Raw genomic sequence first — 13814 nt, forward strand, 5'->3', positions numbered from 1 at the left:
GGAGCACAGGCTCCAGACGCGCAGGCTCAGCTGCCATAGCTCACGGGCCCAGCCGCTCCGCAGCATGTGGGATCTTCCCAGACCGGGGCACGAACCCGTGTCCCCTGCATCGGCAGGCGGACTCTCAACCACTGCGCCACCAGGGAAGCCCGGGAGTGCCTTCTTATGGCTGAAGCACAAGTTAACTATTGGCCAGAGTAGGGGTGGCGGGGGGGAGTTTAGGATGGAAGCCAACTGTGGAGCACTTTGTTAGCTTGACAAGCATGTTCTCACATAGTTTGCTTTTACTTCTCTTTTCTTTACTCCTGGTATGTGTTTGCAAATTGTATTTTGTGAGACTAGTATTGTTTCCTAAAGTATATTTATTCTAATTTCCTCTCCAGATTATACCGACTTGGCCATGAGCACTGTAAAGCAGACCCAAGCCATTCCATATACTGGTCCTTTTAATTTGCTTTATTACCAGCTACAGAAATTGACAGGTGTGTATATTTATTGACATTCACTTAACTGTTTTCTAGTTTTGAGTAAGATAATTATATATCTAGGAAAGAATGTTAATTTTGGTATTTGTGTCAGAATGCACAAATTTTCTTTGTACTTTACTTGGTCATGTTATTACCACCTTTAGGTGAAAATTTTGAAAATACACTGATAAACAATTTTTAAATCTCATAACACTTCTTATGATCCACTTAAAAGTCTAAAATTGTCAGTAGTCTTTTTTTTTTTTTTTTTTGCGATACGTGGGCCTCTCACTGTCATGGCCTCTCCTGTTGCGGAGCACAGGCTCCGGAGGCGCAGGCTCAGCGGCCATGGCTCACGGGCCCAGCCGCTCCGCGGCATGCGGGATCCTCCCGGACCGGGGCACGAACCCGTGTCCCCTGCACCGGCAGGCGGACCCCCAACCACTGCACCACCAGGGAAGCCTGTCAGTAGTCTTTGCTTCTTGTGTTTAAAATCTACTTTAGCTGGTATACCTAGATTTTATCATAATTTCTTTATTCAGTGAAAATAATTTTTCGTGTTCCATCAGTACAAACCTTTACAGCAGGTTATATAAGAGTGCATGACCACTGGCCAAAGGCCAGTAAAAAGTAAACCTATTCTGTTTTTATATTAGACCATTTTGAATTAGAGATTTTTGTGTATTAACATCATGAGAGGTGAGGAGTTAAGTTAAAAGGCGTGGGCTCTCTGATAAGAAAGAACACTTCAGATCACAAAGTTACGCTTTCTATGAATATGCTCTTTGTAATTCATACAGTGAAGTACTGCCATAAAATAAACCAGTAGAATATATCTTTTTTTTACTTCAGAACCTCATGTTAGAATTATAGGTTATAACACAGGAAGTTAATAAAATACATCTTAATTAATCCTTAACTAAGAAGTTACTACTGGGAAGACCAGAAAAGCCTTGTCTTAGACAACGGAATTTCCCTGTAGAACCTTTAAACTTATGAAGACAGACGGTAGACGTGACGTAGTTGATGAGGTTTGTGTTAAATTTTAAGATGCTAGTCACTAAATCCCTTGTACAAATATAGGTGTTTGACAGTCACCAAAGTTTGCAACTGATAAGATGTTTAATGTCCAAGGTAAATCCTATCTAGTTATATGAATATTTATAATACATGTTGAGATCTTTTAGTTGTTATAAGCAATTAATATAAAACTTTGTTACTTAAAATCTGCCTATACACAAGTTATTAAATTTTTTTCATTGTTTATCACCTTATTTCAGCTCTCTATAAACAAATGAATAATTATACTCTAGAAGATTATTTAAAAATTTTTTTTTATGCTGGCTTTCTCAAAAAATTTTTTTATTTATATACAATTTTGAAAGGTTACTTTCCATTTACAGTTATCACAAAATATTGGCTGTGTTCCCTGTGTTGTACGTACATCCTGGAGCCTGTCTTACACCCAGTAGTCTGTACCTCCCACTCCCCACCCTTATATTGCCACCCCCCCCAAAAAATTATGTACATTTTCCAATTTCTTTTTTTCAGGTGATGTAGAAGAATTAGAAATTCAAGAAAAACCCGCTTTGAAAGTGTTCAAAAATATTACTGTAATACAGGAACCAGGAATGGTGGTATTAGAAGTAAGATCATTTACCTAAACAAGGAGGGGAAAAAAGTTTTGAGTTCACATGTAAATGTAGAGAAAATTGGGTTCTTCCCAATCAGAAAAAAATTGTTGGAAAATAGATATGTGTATATTTTTCTTTCCAAGATCAACATTAAATATAACATAACTAAGCATTTTCTATATAGTTACAGTAGCATAGAAACTAATAATAAATTAAGACAATATTTAGTATGTGAAATGAGCAGAGATCTCTCATCTGAGTGAGTCTTAACAGATTTTGTGGTACCACAGGTGTCTTCAGTTATATCAAAAGGTCTTAAAATTATCAAGATAAAAATATAATTCTATTACTTTAAAGCAAACAAACTTGTCATGCAACACTTCTTAAGAGAGTGGAATTCTGAAGATTCAAATAAGCAACATTAAAATGACCCAAATCCACAAAGGCTAGAAATAATTAATTTAAGATAAATGTGGTTACCACTGTTAGAATTTTAAATCCATACTGGTAGAATTTAGAACCCAGACACCAAATGACTTTGATGGTTGATTTTAATAGATTAGCATCTGTTAAGTTTAAAGAAGGACTTTCAAAGTGAATCCTGGAACCGAATGATACAGGGAGGTACTTTGTCTCTCTGCCTCAAGGTTGAATGTAAATTTCCCAGCTATATGGTCAACTATTCTGTCATACATATTATTTTTTAAAACAAAAAAAGATCTGTCAGCTCTGGTTCCACTGCAGTTCACTTATTTAAGTCTGAATTTGATGTATAAGGCTAAAGGTAACTGGAGAAATTATCAAGAGGAATAGTTATCTATAACATGAAGTTACATATAATAATATACAAAGTGTTATCTGAGAAAGGGGGAGAGTTGTTAGAGACATTAGTTTGGTTCTTGCTACCACATACTGTTAGAGAACGCATTTTTTATTCCCCAGAATTAACAGATCAAAGAAGATCTTACAGGAAGTTTTTCAAGTGACTCGTGTTGCTCGTAAAAGTACTCTTTGGAAAGAGAATTAAAAGAAGGGGGTTACTCATTCCTGAAGTAATTCAGCTGGTCTCACCCTAACCTGGTAGACATGGAAAACTTTCTTAGAGCAGCGGGTACATGGCATAGTGTCAGGGGATCTTAGGCTTCATGTGAGAAACAAAAGTAAATCTTTAAAAATATTACTGTCTATGCTACTAAAATATAGTGACTAGGAATTTGAGTTTGAGTCACAGAACCAGCAATTAATTACTGCTTATGTTATCTTGCGCAAGTTACTTTAGAGTCAGTTTACTCCTTTATGATGAAGATGTGAGAGTTAAATGAGATAATGCATATAAGACACTTGCCACAAAGGACATGCTCCATACATTTTAGTGTTGTTTAAAAAAAAAAATTAGAGAACTCCAGCATTACTAATTAATTTCAGTAAACAATGGGTTTACTGAAATTAATTAGTAATGCTAATCAATTTCAGAAAACAATTGATTTCAGTGAAATGCTAGAAGCAATAATCCTACAGGTACAGTCCGTGGATGGGTGGTAGTGATTGCAGCTTTGGGGGTTGGCTGGGTTGTACCTCCCTAATTCTGCCTCTTGTTTTTCAGTGGCTGGCAAACCCTTCCAATGATATGTATGCAGATACAGTAACAACCGTGATATTAGAAGTCCAATCAAACCCGAAAATAAGGAAAGGTACAGAATTACTTCATTTTTATCACTTCTTTCATTTCTCCTATGGTTCTTTGAAATAAAAAGCAGAAAACAAGAGTCCTAAAGAACTTAAAATATCCTGATTTTTTCATTCCTGTAAGTTTTAAGATATGATATATGCATAACAATGTGTATTACTAACATTTTACTTTTTGTCCTGAATCTTCATTCATGCTGTAAAAACGTGGCTGCAGTTAACACGAAGATAAAAATCTCTTAGTAACAGTCCTCTTAAAAACAATTTAATCGGAAATTCCAAAATATTACTGATTGAGCCAGAATGTCTAATAGGAAAATATGTTGCTATATTTGTGTTGAATAAAACTTGTTGAATAGAATGGAATTTCCACATGGGACAATTTTGCAGTAACTTGGAAGCAATTTTCAATCAAAGAAAACACCAAGCAATTTTCCTTTTCTAAGAAGCAATTTTCCATCAAAGAAAATACCAATGAAAATATTTTTGTGTCATTTCTTTATAGTTTGATTCTGTTTTATACATAATTCATATAACACATTACGGTGCACATATACGGTAGCCCTTTGTGTTCCTGTGGGAAGAAGCCACCCTTGAAATATTCCGGGAAGCCTCACGTGGCAACAGATCTCTGATAGAATATGTTTGTTTCTTAAAATTTTTTTTAAAAGTAAGCAAATAGTTAGTTCTTTGATTTCAGGAGAAGAAAAGCTGGGGTAACCACTTCATAATCCATCTGCTTGTAATCGGTCACATCTACAGCATGAATCTAATGAATGCCGAGACAAATCTAAATTATTCATCTAAGTTACTAGTAAGTTTTTGAATATGAGTAATAGTCATTGTAAAATTACAATTTGGACACCATTTGATAATTTGTTTTAGTTGAATTAATTAGTGGGTAATGGATACCCCTGTGTGCCTGTAACATAAGAGATGCAGCTGTGCATTCAGACAAGCCACAGAAGAACATCACACCTCGGATTCTCACATGATGTTCAGTATCACAGTCTTTGCCCGGGGGTACAAATACGTTCATGCCAGAACAGTTTTAAAGGCAGTTGTAGGTTTTCTCTTATTATTTTACATTTTTCATATCTTAGGTGGTAAAAATATTAAAATGGGGGGGGCTATGTGGGAAAGGGGACCTTTTACCAAGGTCATAACTAATTCGTGGTGCAAAGTTAGGAGCAGCGAAGTGGGGGACAGGATTAAGTGCAGAGACCAGGAGTGAGAGATCAAGGCTGGAGCGCTCAAGCCGGCCCACCTCCCCGTGCTGACACCCAGCTCTCCAGGAGCACGGCCCCTTCACTTCGTAGCATGGCCTTGGTCACTTGGAATCAAACATTTCTGAACTGAATTGTGTTTTAACCTCTAAGGTTGCTTTCTGTTCATTAAATTCTGATAACTCTTTTGTAAAATGAAGTCAGATATTTATACTTAAAAATGAAATTTCTATGCAGAAATGACACTTTTCCAAGGCCAGTTAGGATGTTGTGTGGTCTTCGGGGATGTTAAGTAGCTGAGCTCCTCTAAGCCCATTTCCGCGCTGGGTGGCAGAAGAGGGGACCCAGCGCGTGTTGGTGTGAGATTGTCAGCTATGTTGTCAGGATGTCATCTGCTGTTCCAGTGAAGACTCCACCTAATGATTGTGCTGAAAAACCGAAAAGATGCTGTGGTTTAACAGATAATCATCAAATATTTAATGTCTGTTGTACAGGAAGGAACACATGAGCTATCGTTGCTTGGTTTGACTTTATCTTGGGTATTTCTCTTAGTGCTCTGGTCCAAAGTGAAAATACACCTTTACTCTGATCTGCTCTAGTGGAACTAAAAATAATCATCCTACTATTAGTGATCCATCTTAATCTAATTATAAAAACATTTGTTCAGGGCTTCCCTGGTGGCGCAGTGGTTGAGAATCCACCTGCCGATGCAGGGGACACGGGTTCGTGCCCCGGTCCCGGAGCCTGTGCTCCGCAACGGGAGAGGCCCACATACCACAAAAAAAAAAAAAAATTTGTTCACTAAGTTACACCTCTGGGCATTTCGGAAGAGGTTCATTGCTGAGAAGTCAGAACAGGCATTTTCCATGAGGGATTGTAAAAGCTAACTGGCTGCCTCATATTTCCTGGTTTCTCCCCACTTTGTGGTGTATCGAGAGTGGGATTTTATACTCTTCTGGGTAATGAGGTGCTTCCTTGTTTTCTTTTAACAGTCATTTGACAGATACTTACTGAGCACCTGCTATTTAGTGGGTATTATTCTAGGTGCTTAGGGTACATCCATGAACAAAGCAAACGGATGCTGGCCCTGTAGGAGCTGATGCTCTAATGAGGGCTGGGCAGCTTGATAGGTTCTGGGGTGGGCACAGATGCGTAGGGCTTTGTCAGCCATTTTAAGGCTCTGGACTTGTAGTCGGAGTGAAATGGGTTACGTTGTAGGGTTTTTTAATTACTCTGGCGTTGATCGAGAGGAGACTGTTAGGAGGGCAAGTATGAAAGCTGACAGGTTCCAGTGAGGAGCTTTTGTGGTCATGCAGGTGGGAGATAGAGGCTCAGGCCAGGGTGGAAGTGGTGGAGGTAGCAGAAAGTGGTTGGATTCTGGAGAAAGTAAAGCCAGCAGTATTTCCTGACCGATTAAATATGGAGCGAGAAAGGAAACAGACAAGATGAGTTTTAAAGAGATAAGACAGTGACCCGAGGCGAGTATGTGATACATCAGTATGGAAAGTTGTCCCCCGTGGGGCTAAGTTATTAAACAGGGGTTTAATAAGTAGTACTTGCTCCTTCAGAAGATGAAAAAGTATCACAAGGACTAGCACATACCCTCTCTTCAAAGTTGAGGGTGTTCATTCTATATATTTATCATTTAAATTAATTGGCTTTATCCTATCCAAATTTGATATTTTAACATTTTAGAGCAGAGTCAGCCCTGATTTTTGTAAATAAACTTTTATTGAAACACAGCTATGGGACTTCCCTGGCGGTCCAGTGGTTAAGACAACATGCTTCCACCTGCAGGGGGTGGAGGTTCGATCCCTTGTCAAGAAACTAAGATTCCACATGCCCCACGGCATGGCCAAAATGTTTTAAAAAAAAAAAAAGAAAGAAACAGCCAGGCCCATTTGTTTATATGCCATCTAATGCTGCTGTCTGAGCTACCACCGCAGGGTTGAGTAGTTGCAGCAGAGACCATGTGGTCCACAAAGCTTAAGATACGATCTGGCCATGTACGGAAAAAGTTGGCCAGCTCTATTCTAGAAACACTCACTTCTGTGAAACACTCTGATTCTTCTTTGATAGCATTTGCTCCCTTTTCATTTCTTAGCCTGCTGACACTTTGGTCCAGATTCTGGAAATACAATTATATCTGTATCTGTGTGTGTGTTTAGCCCCAACTTCCATTTATATATAGTCCCCCTGTTCTCACTGAGGACACATGAGAAATCTTATACATTTTCAAAATGTATTCTTTAATGTCCTTATATTCCTTTACATTCTTCTGTTTCACACTGTACCTGTTTTCAGCATGTCTGTGCCCTGTTTTGACACATAGACCTAAGGGCAGATAGATGTATGTGTATGAGTGTATGACTTCACATTTAGTATAATCTCATGTATCTGAGGAGTTTGTCATAAACCTTAGTAATAAACATATACACACACTTTGGAAAATTTCTTTTAATAGACAGTTTCATAGCTTAGATGTTTGCTTTTTAATAATGTGTTTTATGAGATTGTTTTTACATGTCAGCTAAGTGCTTAATACTTAACAGAATTGATTATAATTAAAGTATAAAAGTTTTATTATATAGTTTTCTTGGCTGGCATTTAGTTACTTGTATATTCAATTAAAACCAATGAATTTAAAATTAGAGTGCCTATGGTCTGAACTTTAGAACAATTTAGGAGAAATGACAACTTGGCTTCTTTCTGTATAGAGTAGATTCACCACAGTCAACTTGAGAACATACACATTACTCCAAAAAGAAACATTGTATCTTTTAGCTCTAATTCCCCACATTCCCCACTCTCCCCAACTCAAGGCAACCACTAATCTACTTCTGTCTCTCTGGATTTACCTGTTCTGGACATGTCATATAAATGGAATCCTACAAAAGGTAGTCTTTTGCGTCTGGCTTCTTTGACTTAGCATAATGTTTTCAAGGTTCATCCATGTCTTTCATAAACAACCTCTCCTGGCCATGTGTTGTGTTTTTATTGACACTCTAAGGTTAAAACCTGAAACTATGACATTTGAATTTACTAATGAACAGCCGGTGAGCTTTTCATGCCCGGGGATTGTAAAAATATAGAATTGTGTGGCCGAATTCAACTACATAAACAACAAGCATAAAGACTTTAAAAATAAAAAAAGAAGGTTCATCCACGTCGTAGCATGAATCAGTACTTCATCCCTTTTTATGGCCACATAATCTTCCATTGTGTAGATAAAGCACATTTGGTTTATCCATTCATTTGATGATGAACATTTGGATTGTTTCTACTGTTTGGCTATTGTGAATAATCCTGCCCTAAATCTTCATGTACAAGTTTCTGTATAGACATGTTTTCACTTCTCGGGTCTATGGCGTAAAATTATTGGGTCATATGTTAACTCTCTGTTTAACTTTTTGAGAAACTACCAGTTAATTCACTGTTTTGTTGCTGGTGATGAACTGGGAGGTACTTAGTGATATTCCCCGGGCAATACTGAAACTTCAGATCAAGTATGGCTCATCTTCCTGAACTGTCAGATTACTTTGTTTTAGGGGAAAAGCTAAGTAATCTAACTGGCAAGTGATTTTAAATATTTTATTAAAACTACTGTAAGTGCATTATATGTAGTAGAATTGCTAAATTTACTTAATATTTTAGATAAAACAAAAACTTCAGAGCTCTCTGAGGATGGATGTGCTCCTAGACCTCTTGGAGTACTCATTTCACTCACTTCTGCTCATAAATATGGAAAAGACGGAGAAACATTGGAAATAAATTTTTAAATAATCTTAAATGTCACTTGTGGTTCCTTAACAAGAACATGAAATAAAGTGATGAAAATATCAATTTGACTCAGCAGGGAGATGCTCTGTATACATTTGTCACTTGAAGGATTCTACAATTAACCACTTTGGTTTCTCAGCAACTGCATTCTAATTATTGATTTGGAAATTATTCTAAACAGGAATTTGGAAATTGAACCCTCTGTTGCTTTTTTTCCCCAGGTGCAGTACAGAAGGTTTCTAAAAAATTAGAAATGCACGTTTATAGCAAGAGGTTGGAGATCATGCTCCAGTAAGTGTTGCGTATGTTACCGCTCAACAGGGTGCCGGGGGTGGGGTCAGACGAGGTCACTTAACTGGTCTGGGTGCCTCTGTTTCTATCAGTGAAGGAGTTTGAACCACTTCCTTCTAGCTACACACTCTAGCCAGTTCTGAGAGCATGTGACCTGCTTGGTCAGCCACTTCCCTGTGAAATACGTTTCACTTAATATAGAGCCTCAGGATGCTTTTCTGTGGTTGGCGTAGCTGAATAAAGCATTGTTATCAAGGACATGTGCTAAAATCTTAACCTAGTGTTACTATACCTTTAAGAATTATTAAACATACTTACTTCCCCTTAAATGTGAATTCCACGTTAAGAATGTTTTTTTAGACTCTTCTCAGTAAATCTGTAAACTATGAATTACCTCTAAACTCATATTTTTCTTACATGCCAGATATTAGGTCTTTCCCCTTTCCTCCCGTACATGTTAAGCCTGATTTCAGAATTTTTTTTCCAAATAAAATAATCATATAATACTGTTTCTTTGGACTTCCCTGGTGGCACAGTGGTTAAGAATACACCTGCCAGTGCAGGGGACATGGGTTCGAGCCCTGGTCCGGGAAGATCCCACATGCCGCAGAGCAACTAAGCCCATGTGCAACAACTCCTGAAGCCCAGGCGCCTAGAGCCCCTGCTCTGCAACAAGAGAAGCCACCGCAGTGAGAAGCCCGCGCGCCGCAACGAAGAGTAGCCCCCGCTTGCCGCAACTAGAGAAAGCCCGCGCGCAGCAACGAAGACCAAACGCAGCCAAAAATAAATAATAAATAAATAAATTTATTTTTTTTAAAAACTGTTTCTTAGTGGACAACTACCACTTAAGCTTATGTATTGTACCCCAAAAAGGAAAAATAAAAAGATTGAATTTAGTTTTATAATTTCAGCATCTAGCACAGTGCCTTGAACACATAGCAGATCTCTCAAATACTTGTTGAATAAATGCTTCCATTTTTAAATTTTTTATTTATTTTTGGCTGCATTGGGTCTTTGTTGCTGCGTGCGGGCTTTTCTCTAGTTGCAGCGAACGGGGGCTACTCTTCGTTGCAGCACGCAGGCTTCTCATTGCGGTGGCTTCTCTTGCTGTGGAGCACGGGCTCTAGGCGCGTGTGCCTCAGCAGTTGTGGCACGCGGGCTCTAGAGCGTAGGCTCAGTAGTTGTGGCTTGTGGGCTCTAGAGCACAGGCTCAATAGTTGTGGTGCACGGGCTTAGTTGCTCCGCGGCATGTGGGATCTTCCCGGACCAGGGTTCGAACCCGTGTCCCTTGCATTGGCAGGCGGATTCTTAATCACTGCACCACCAGGGAAGTCCCAATGCTTCTATTTTTAAATTGAAAGTTACTTAACTAGACGTTTTGAGGTGCTCTGCATGTTTGGAGATTTTTATGTTAACACTTCTGTTCCTTTCCTCAAAATTCCACACTGATAATCTTTTAAAGCAGCCATTTAGTGGCTTTTCAAAAATGGATGCTAGGCTTTAAATGGTGACTTTGCCTACAGAAGCCGTCACACATCTTCAGAAGTGTTCTTGGTGTTGTCATTTTGATTTTAAAAAGCATCCCTGTCATACAAACTAAAAAGCAGGCAACGATGCAGGAGCGCTGATTTCCATTGCTGGTAAAAAGGCAGCGGGTTCTGTGTTTGTTGGTTTCCAACCCTGTGGCTATAGCAGTCCCAGGTCTGGGTAAAAAGGGCTCCTTACCAAAATTAATATAGGTTAAGATAATGTATATAAAGTGCCTAGTGCAATGCCTGCTGAATGGAGCATTCTTAATGAACGACAGCTGTGTATTTCACCTGTATTATAAAATGAACAAAGTATGTGAAAGTAAATAAGAAGTACATCTCAGGGGTAGATACAGTCAGTACTCTACTTCAGAACTAGGGCCTATCTTCAATATTATTTCTCCCCAAATATATAAAATTGTACTTTATATATTTGTAAAGCATTGTCCACTAATACTGCATCTTTGTTTATCTTAAGGGACATATTTGGAGAAGACTGTGTTAGCGTAAAAGATGGTTCTATTCTTAGCGTCACAGTGGACGGAAAAACTGCTAACATAAACTTGGAGACACGGGTATGTAGCTGTTCGTTCCTACATTTTAAGACACTTGGGAGATAAAGTGAAAACAAAAATCTATTTTGCCGTTTACTTTTGCATTTTGGCATTTTCTTCCAGTTGTTTTCCTACATTTTTTTAATAGATTGTGTTTACGCTAGCATATGTCAGGTTTTACATCCTTTTTATTTCTCTTGCATAAGTGTTTTTCCATTTGCTGCATAGTACACATTTCCCTTGTCTTTATTACGCCACTGTTTTCCATTTTCATAATATGCCTTAATCCACCTCAGCATTTCTCTACTTTGGCATCCAGTTGATCCCAGACTTTCAGGGAAGCTGCTCTGCTCTTTGCAGCAAGATCCAAGTGGCTTTTCCAAACGATAGAACTTGAGAGTGTGAGGCCCACGCCCACCGCACCCAGCAGACATTTCATAATTATTTCCCAAGCATAAATGAATAAGTATCATCTTCCTTGTGGGGTTGTTTTTGAAGATTACAACAGTTCTACTAAACAAATAACATGTTTGGGGTTACTTCTGTATATTCTTTTGAGAAAACACTAGATTTATTTTACCTCCGTAGAAAAATAAGCTAAGAACATAAACAAGTAATTCACTAGAGAAGAAATATAGAGAGCCAGTAAACATGAAACAAATGTTCAGATCAGATCCACTAATAATTAAAGGAAATACGAATTGAAAGTATGAAATATCACTGTTTCTGAGCTTATACTGGCACAGATACGACCCAGTGATGGTGAAAGAAGAGGGAAGCAGTTATTTTCAAGTGCCACATAGGACAGGGAGAAGGTTGTACGTTAGGTGGTATGTTCTTTCTGCAGGGCGGTTTGGTGATCTGCATCAAAAGCCTTAAAAAAGTAAATACCTTTATCCACAATTCCACTTGCTGGATTTAACGAAGAAAATAATTAGGCAAGTGAGCAAAGATATATATATATACACAAGGATGTCTATTTTAGTATTAAGTAGCAAAACTGCAAGAGACCTAAATTTCCAAGAGTAGGATCTAATAAAATGACTGACTAAATAATGTGTATGGTGTGCCCTCATAGCTGGGAGACTAGGTACACAGCCACTGGAAGTGGTTTACCCGGGTGCGGACTTGTCCACCTACAATACTGAGTGGGGGGCGTTACAAGACAGTCAGTGTGCTGAATTATCCCATTTTTGTTTTAAAGAAATACACACGTATAGCTAGAAGTCTAGAAGGTTATACACTGAAATGTTAAGTGATTTATCATTAGGTCATAGAATTAAGGGTATTTTTTTTTTCTTTCCTAAATTTTTACATGAGGGATATTTATTGTGTGATAAAAATTGTTTTAAACAGCATAGTGTTTTGTAGTTAAGGAATAACTGGAAGATGATTAGTGAATCTAAACCAAATTTAATACCAAATGTTGAGTAGATGAGCACATCCATTGCTTGCTAAGTAATTTGTGTTGCACAGACTAGATTCCTTGGAGTATTATTTACTAGATCCAAACATGGGCTTCGAAGTAAACATAGTTCACTTGACTTTCCCTTTATTCTTTTTTTTTCCAAAGTTAATTTCTAACAAAGTCATCGTGCTCTCGGGAACGTCACTGCATCCAGGTGCAGACCCACAGGTGTGCAGTGATTCTGGCTCTTAATAATCAAGACCCCCCACCCCTATGGGAAACAGTTGTTCTTAAAGAGCATTAGTTTATCTTCCATATAATAATTCTAGACACTGCCGTTGAAAGGCATGTTTGTGCTCTCACTTTCAGACTGTAGAATGTGAAGAAGGAAGTGAAGATGACGAGTCCCTCCGAGAAATGGTGGAACTGGCGGCCCAGAGACTATATGAGGCCCTCACGCCAGTTCACTAATAACCTTATGTCTCTGCAGATGTTAAAACTTTTTTGTAATGCTTGACTCCACTTCTGTTACTTAAAATAAAGTACATTAATTTCTCTGGGGTAGCCTGTTTACTTTTGATAGCAAATGGCCTTTATTCCAGCACCTATTTGAATACTGCTAAATTACCAACTAATTTGTCCATTATTCTAGCACTGCTAAATAAACTGCCGTTACGGATTCTGCTTCTAGGCTTGTACGCAGCTCCCACTGAAACCTTTAAGACCTGCTCATAGCAGCTGAAACAGAATGTCTTATTGTCCGTTTTCAGGAAGGAAATGAGTGATGGTTTGAATTTTCATATCCATTTTCTGAATTTGAATTAATAATTACACATTATCACTTAAAGTTTTAAGCCCTTTTTCTATTTCTTCCCTCCCATTATTCTTGACAAATTCCTTAATTTATATGTCTGTAAAATTGGGACTTTTGAGATTCAATAATATTTTCTTTGTATAATGTCTACATTCAATTCAGAGATATTCAAAATGTAATTTTTATGACTCAGGTTCAAGGGTTCGTCATGTGTGTTGACTCGTTTCATGTATAACTTAATCATTAATCCATTTTCTTCCAAGTACGAGCAGTTCAGACTTGCAAGTAACTAGACACAGGAGTGTCGGGCGCCGGGTGCTGAGGGAGCAGGTGGGCTGCCCGGGGCGGCTTTTGGCCTCTACTTCAGTGAAGGGTCTGGCTGCTACCTCAGCAGCGGGGGTGGGAACAAGCACGGGAGGGGGCAG

General features: G+C 38.4%; 1 protein-coding gene across 2 annotated transcripts in view; it reads left to right on the top strand.

Annotated features, from left to right (window-relative positions):
- CPSF3 (cleavage and polyadenylation specific factor 3) overlaps positions 1 to 13137 on the top strand; it is a 45457-nt gene extending 32320 nt beyond the window's left edge. For both annotated transcript variants that reach the window (XM_024118755.3, XM_024118756.2), the window contains 6 exons: positions 384 to 482; positions 2019 to 2113; positions 3705 to 3792; positions 9015 to 9084; positions 11092 to 11188; positions 12945 to 13137. In XM_024118755.3, the coding sequence (XP_023974523.1) occupies positions 384 to 482; positions 2019 to 2113; positions 3705 to 3792; positions 9015 to 9084; positions 11092 to 11188; positions 12945 to 13046 (551 nt within the window). In that variant the 3' untranslated portion in view covers positions 13047 to 13137. The remainder of the gene's footprint in view (positions 1 to 383; positions 483 to 2018; positions 2114 to 3704; positions 3793 to 9014; positions 9085 to 11091; positions 11189 to 12944) is intronic.
- Positions 13138 to 13814: the final 677 nt, after the last annotated feature.

The sequence above is a fragment of the Physeter macrocephalus genome, chromosome 12, assembly GCF_002837175.3.
Source record: "Physeter macrocephalus isolate SW-GA chromosome 12, ASM283717v5, whole genome shotgun sequence".
NCBI lineage: Eukaryota > Metazoa > Chordata > Mammalia > Artiodactyla > Physeteridae > Physeter > Physeter macrocephalus.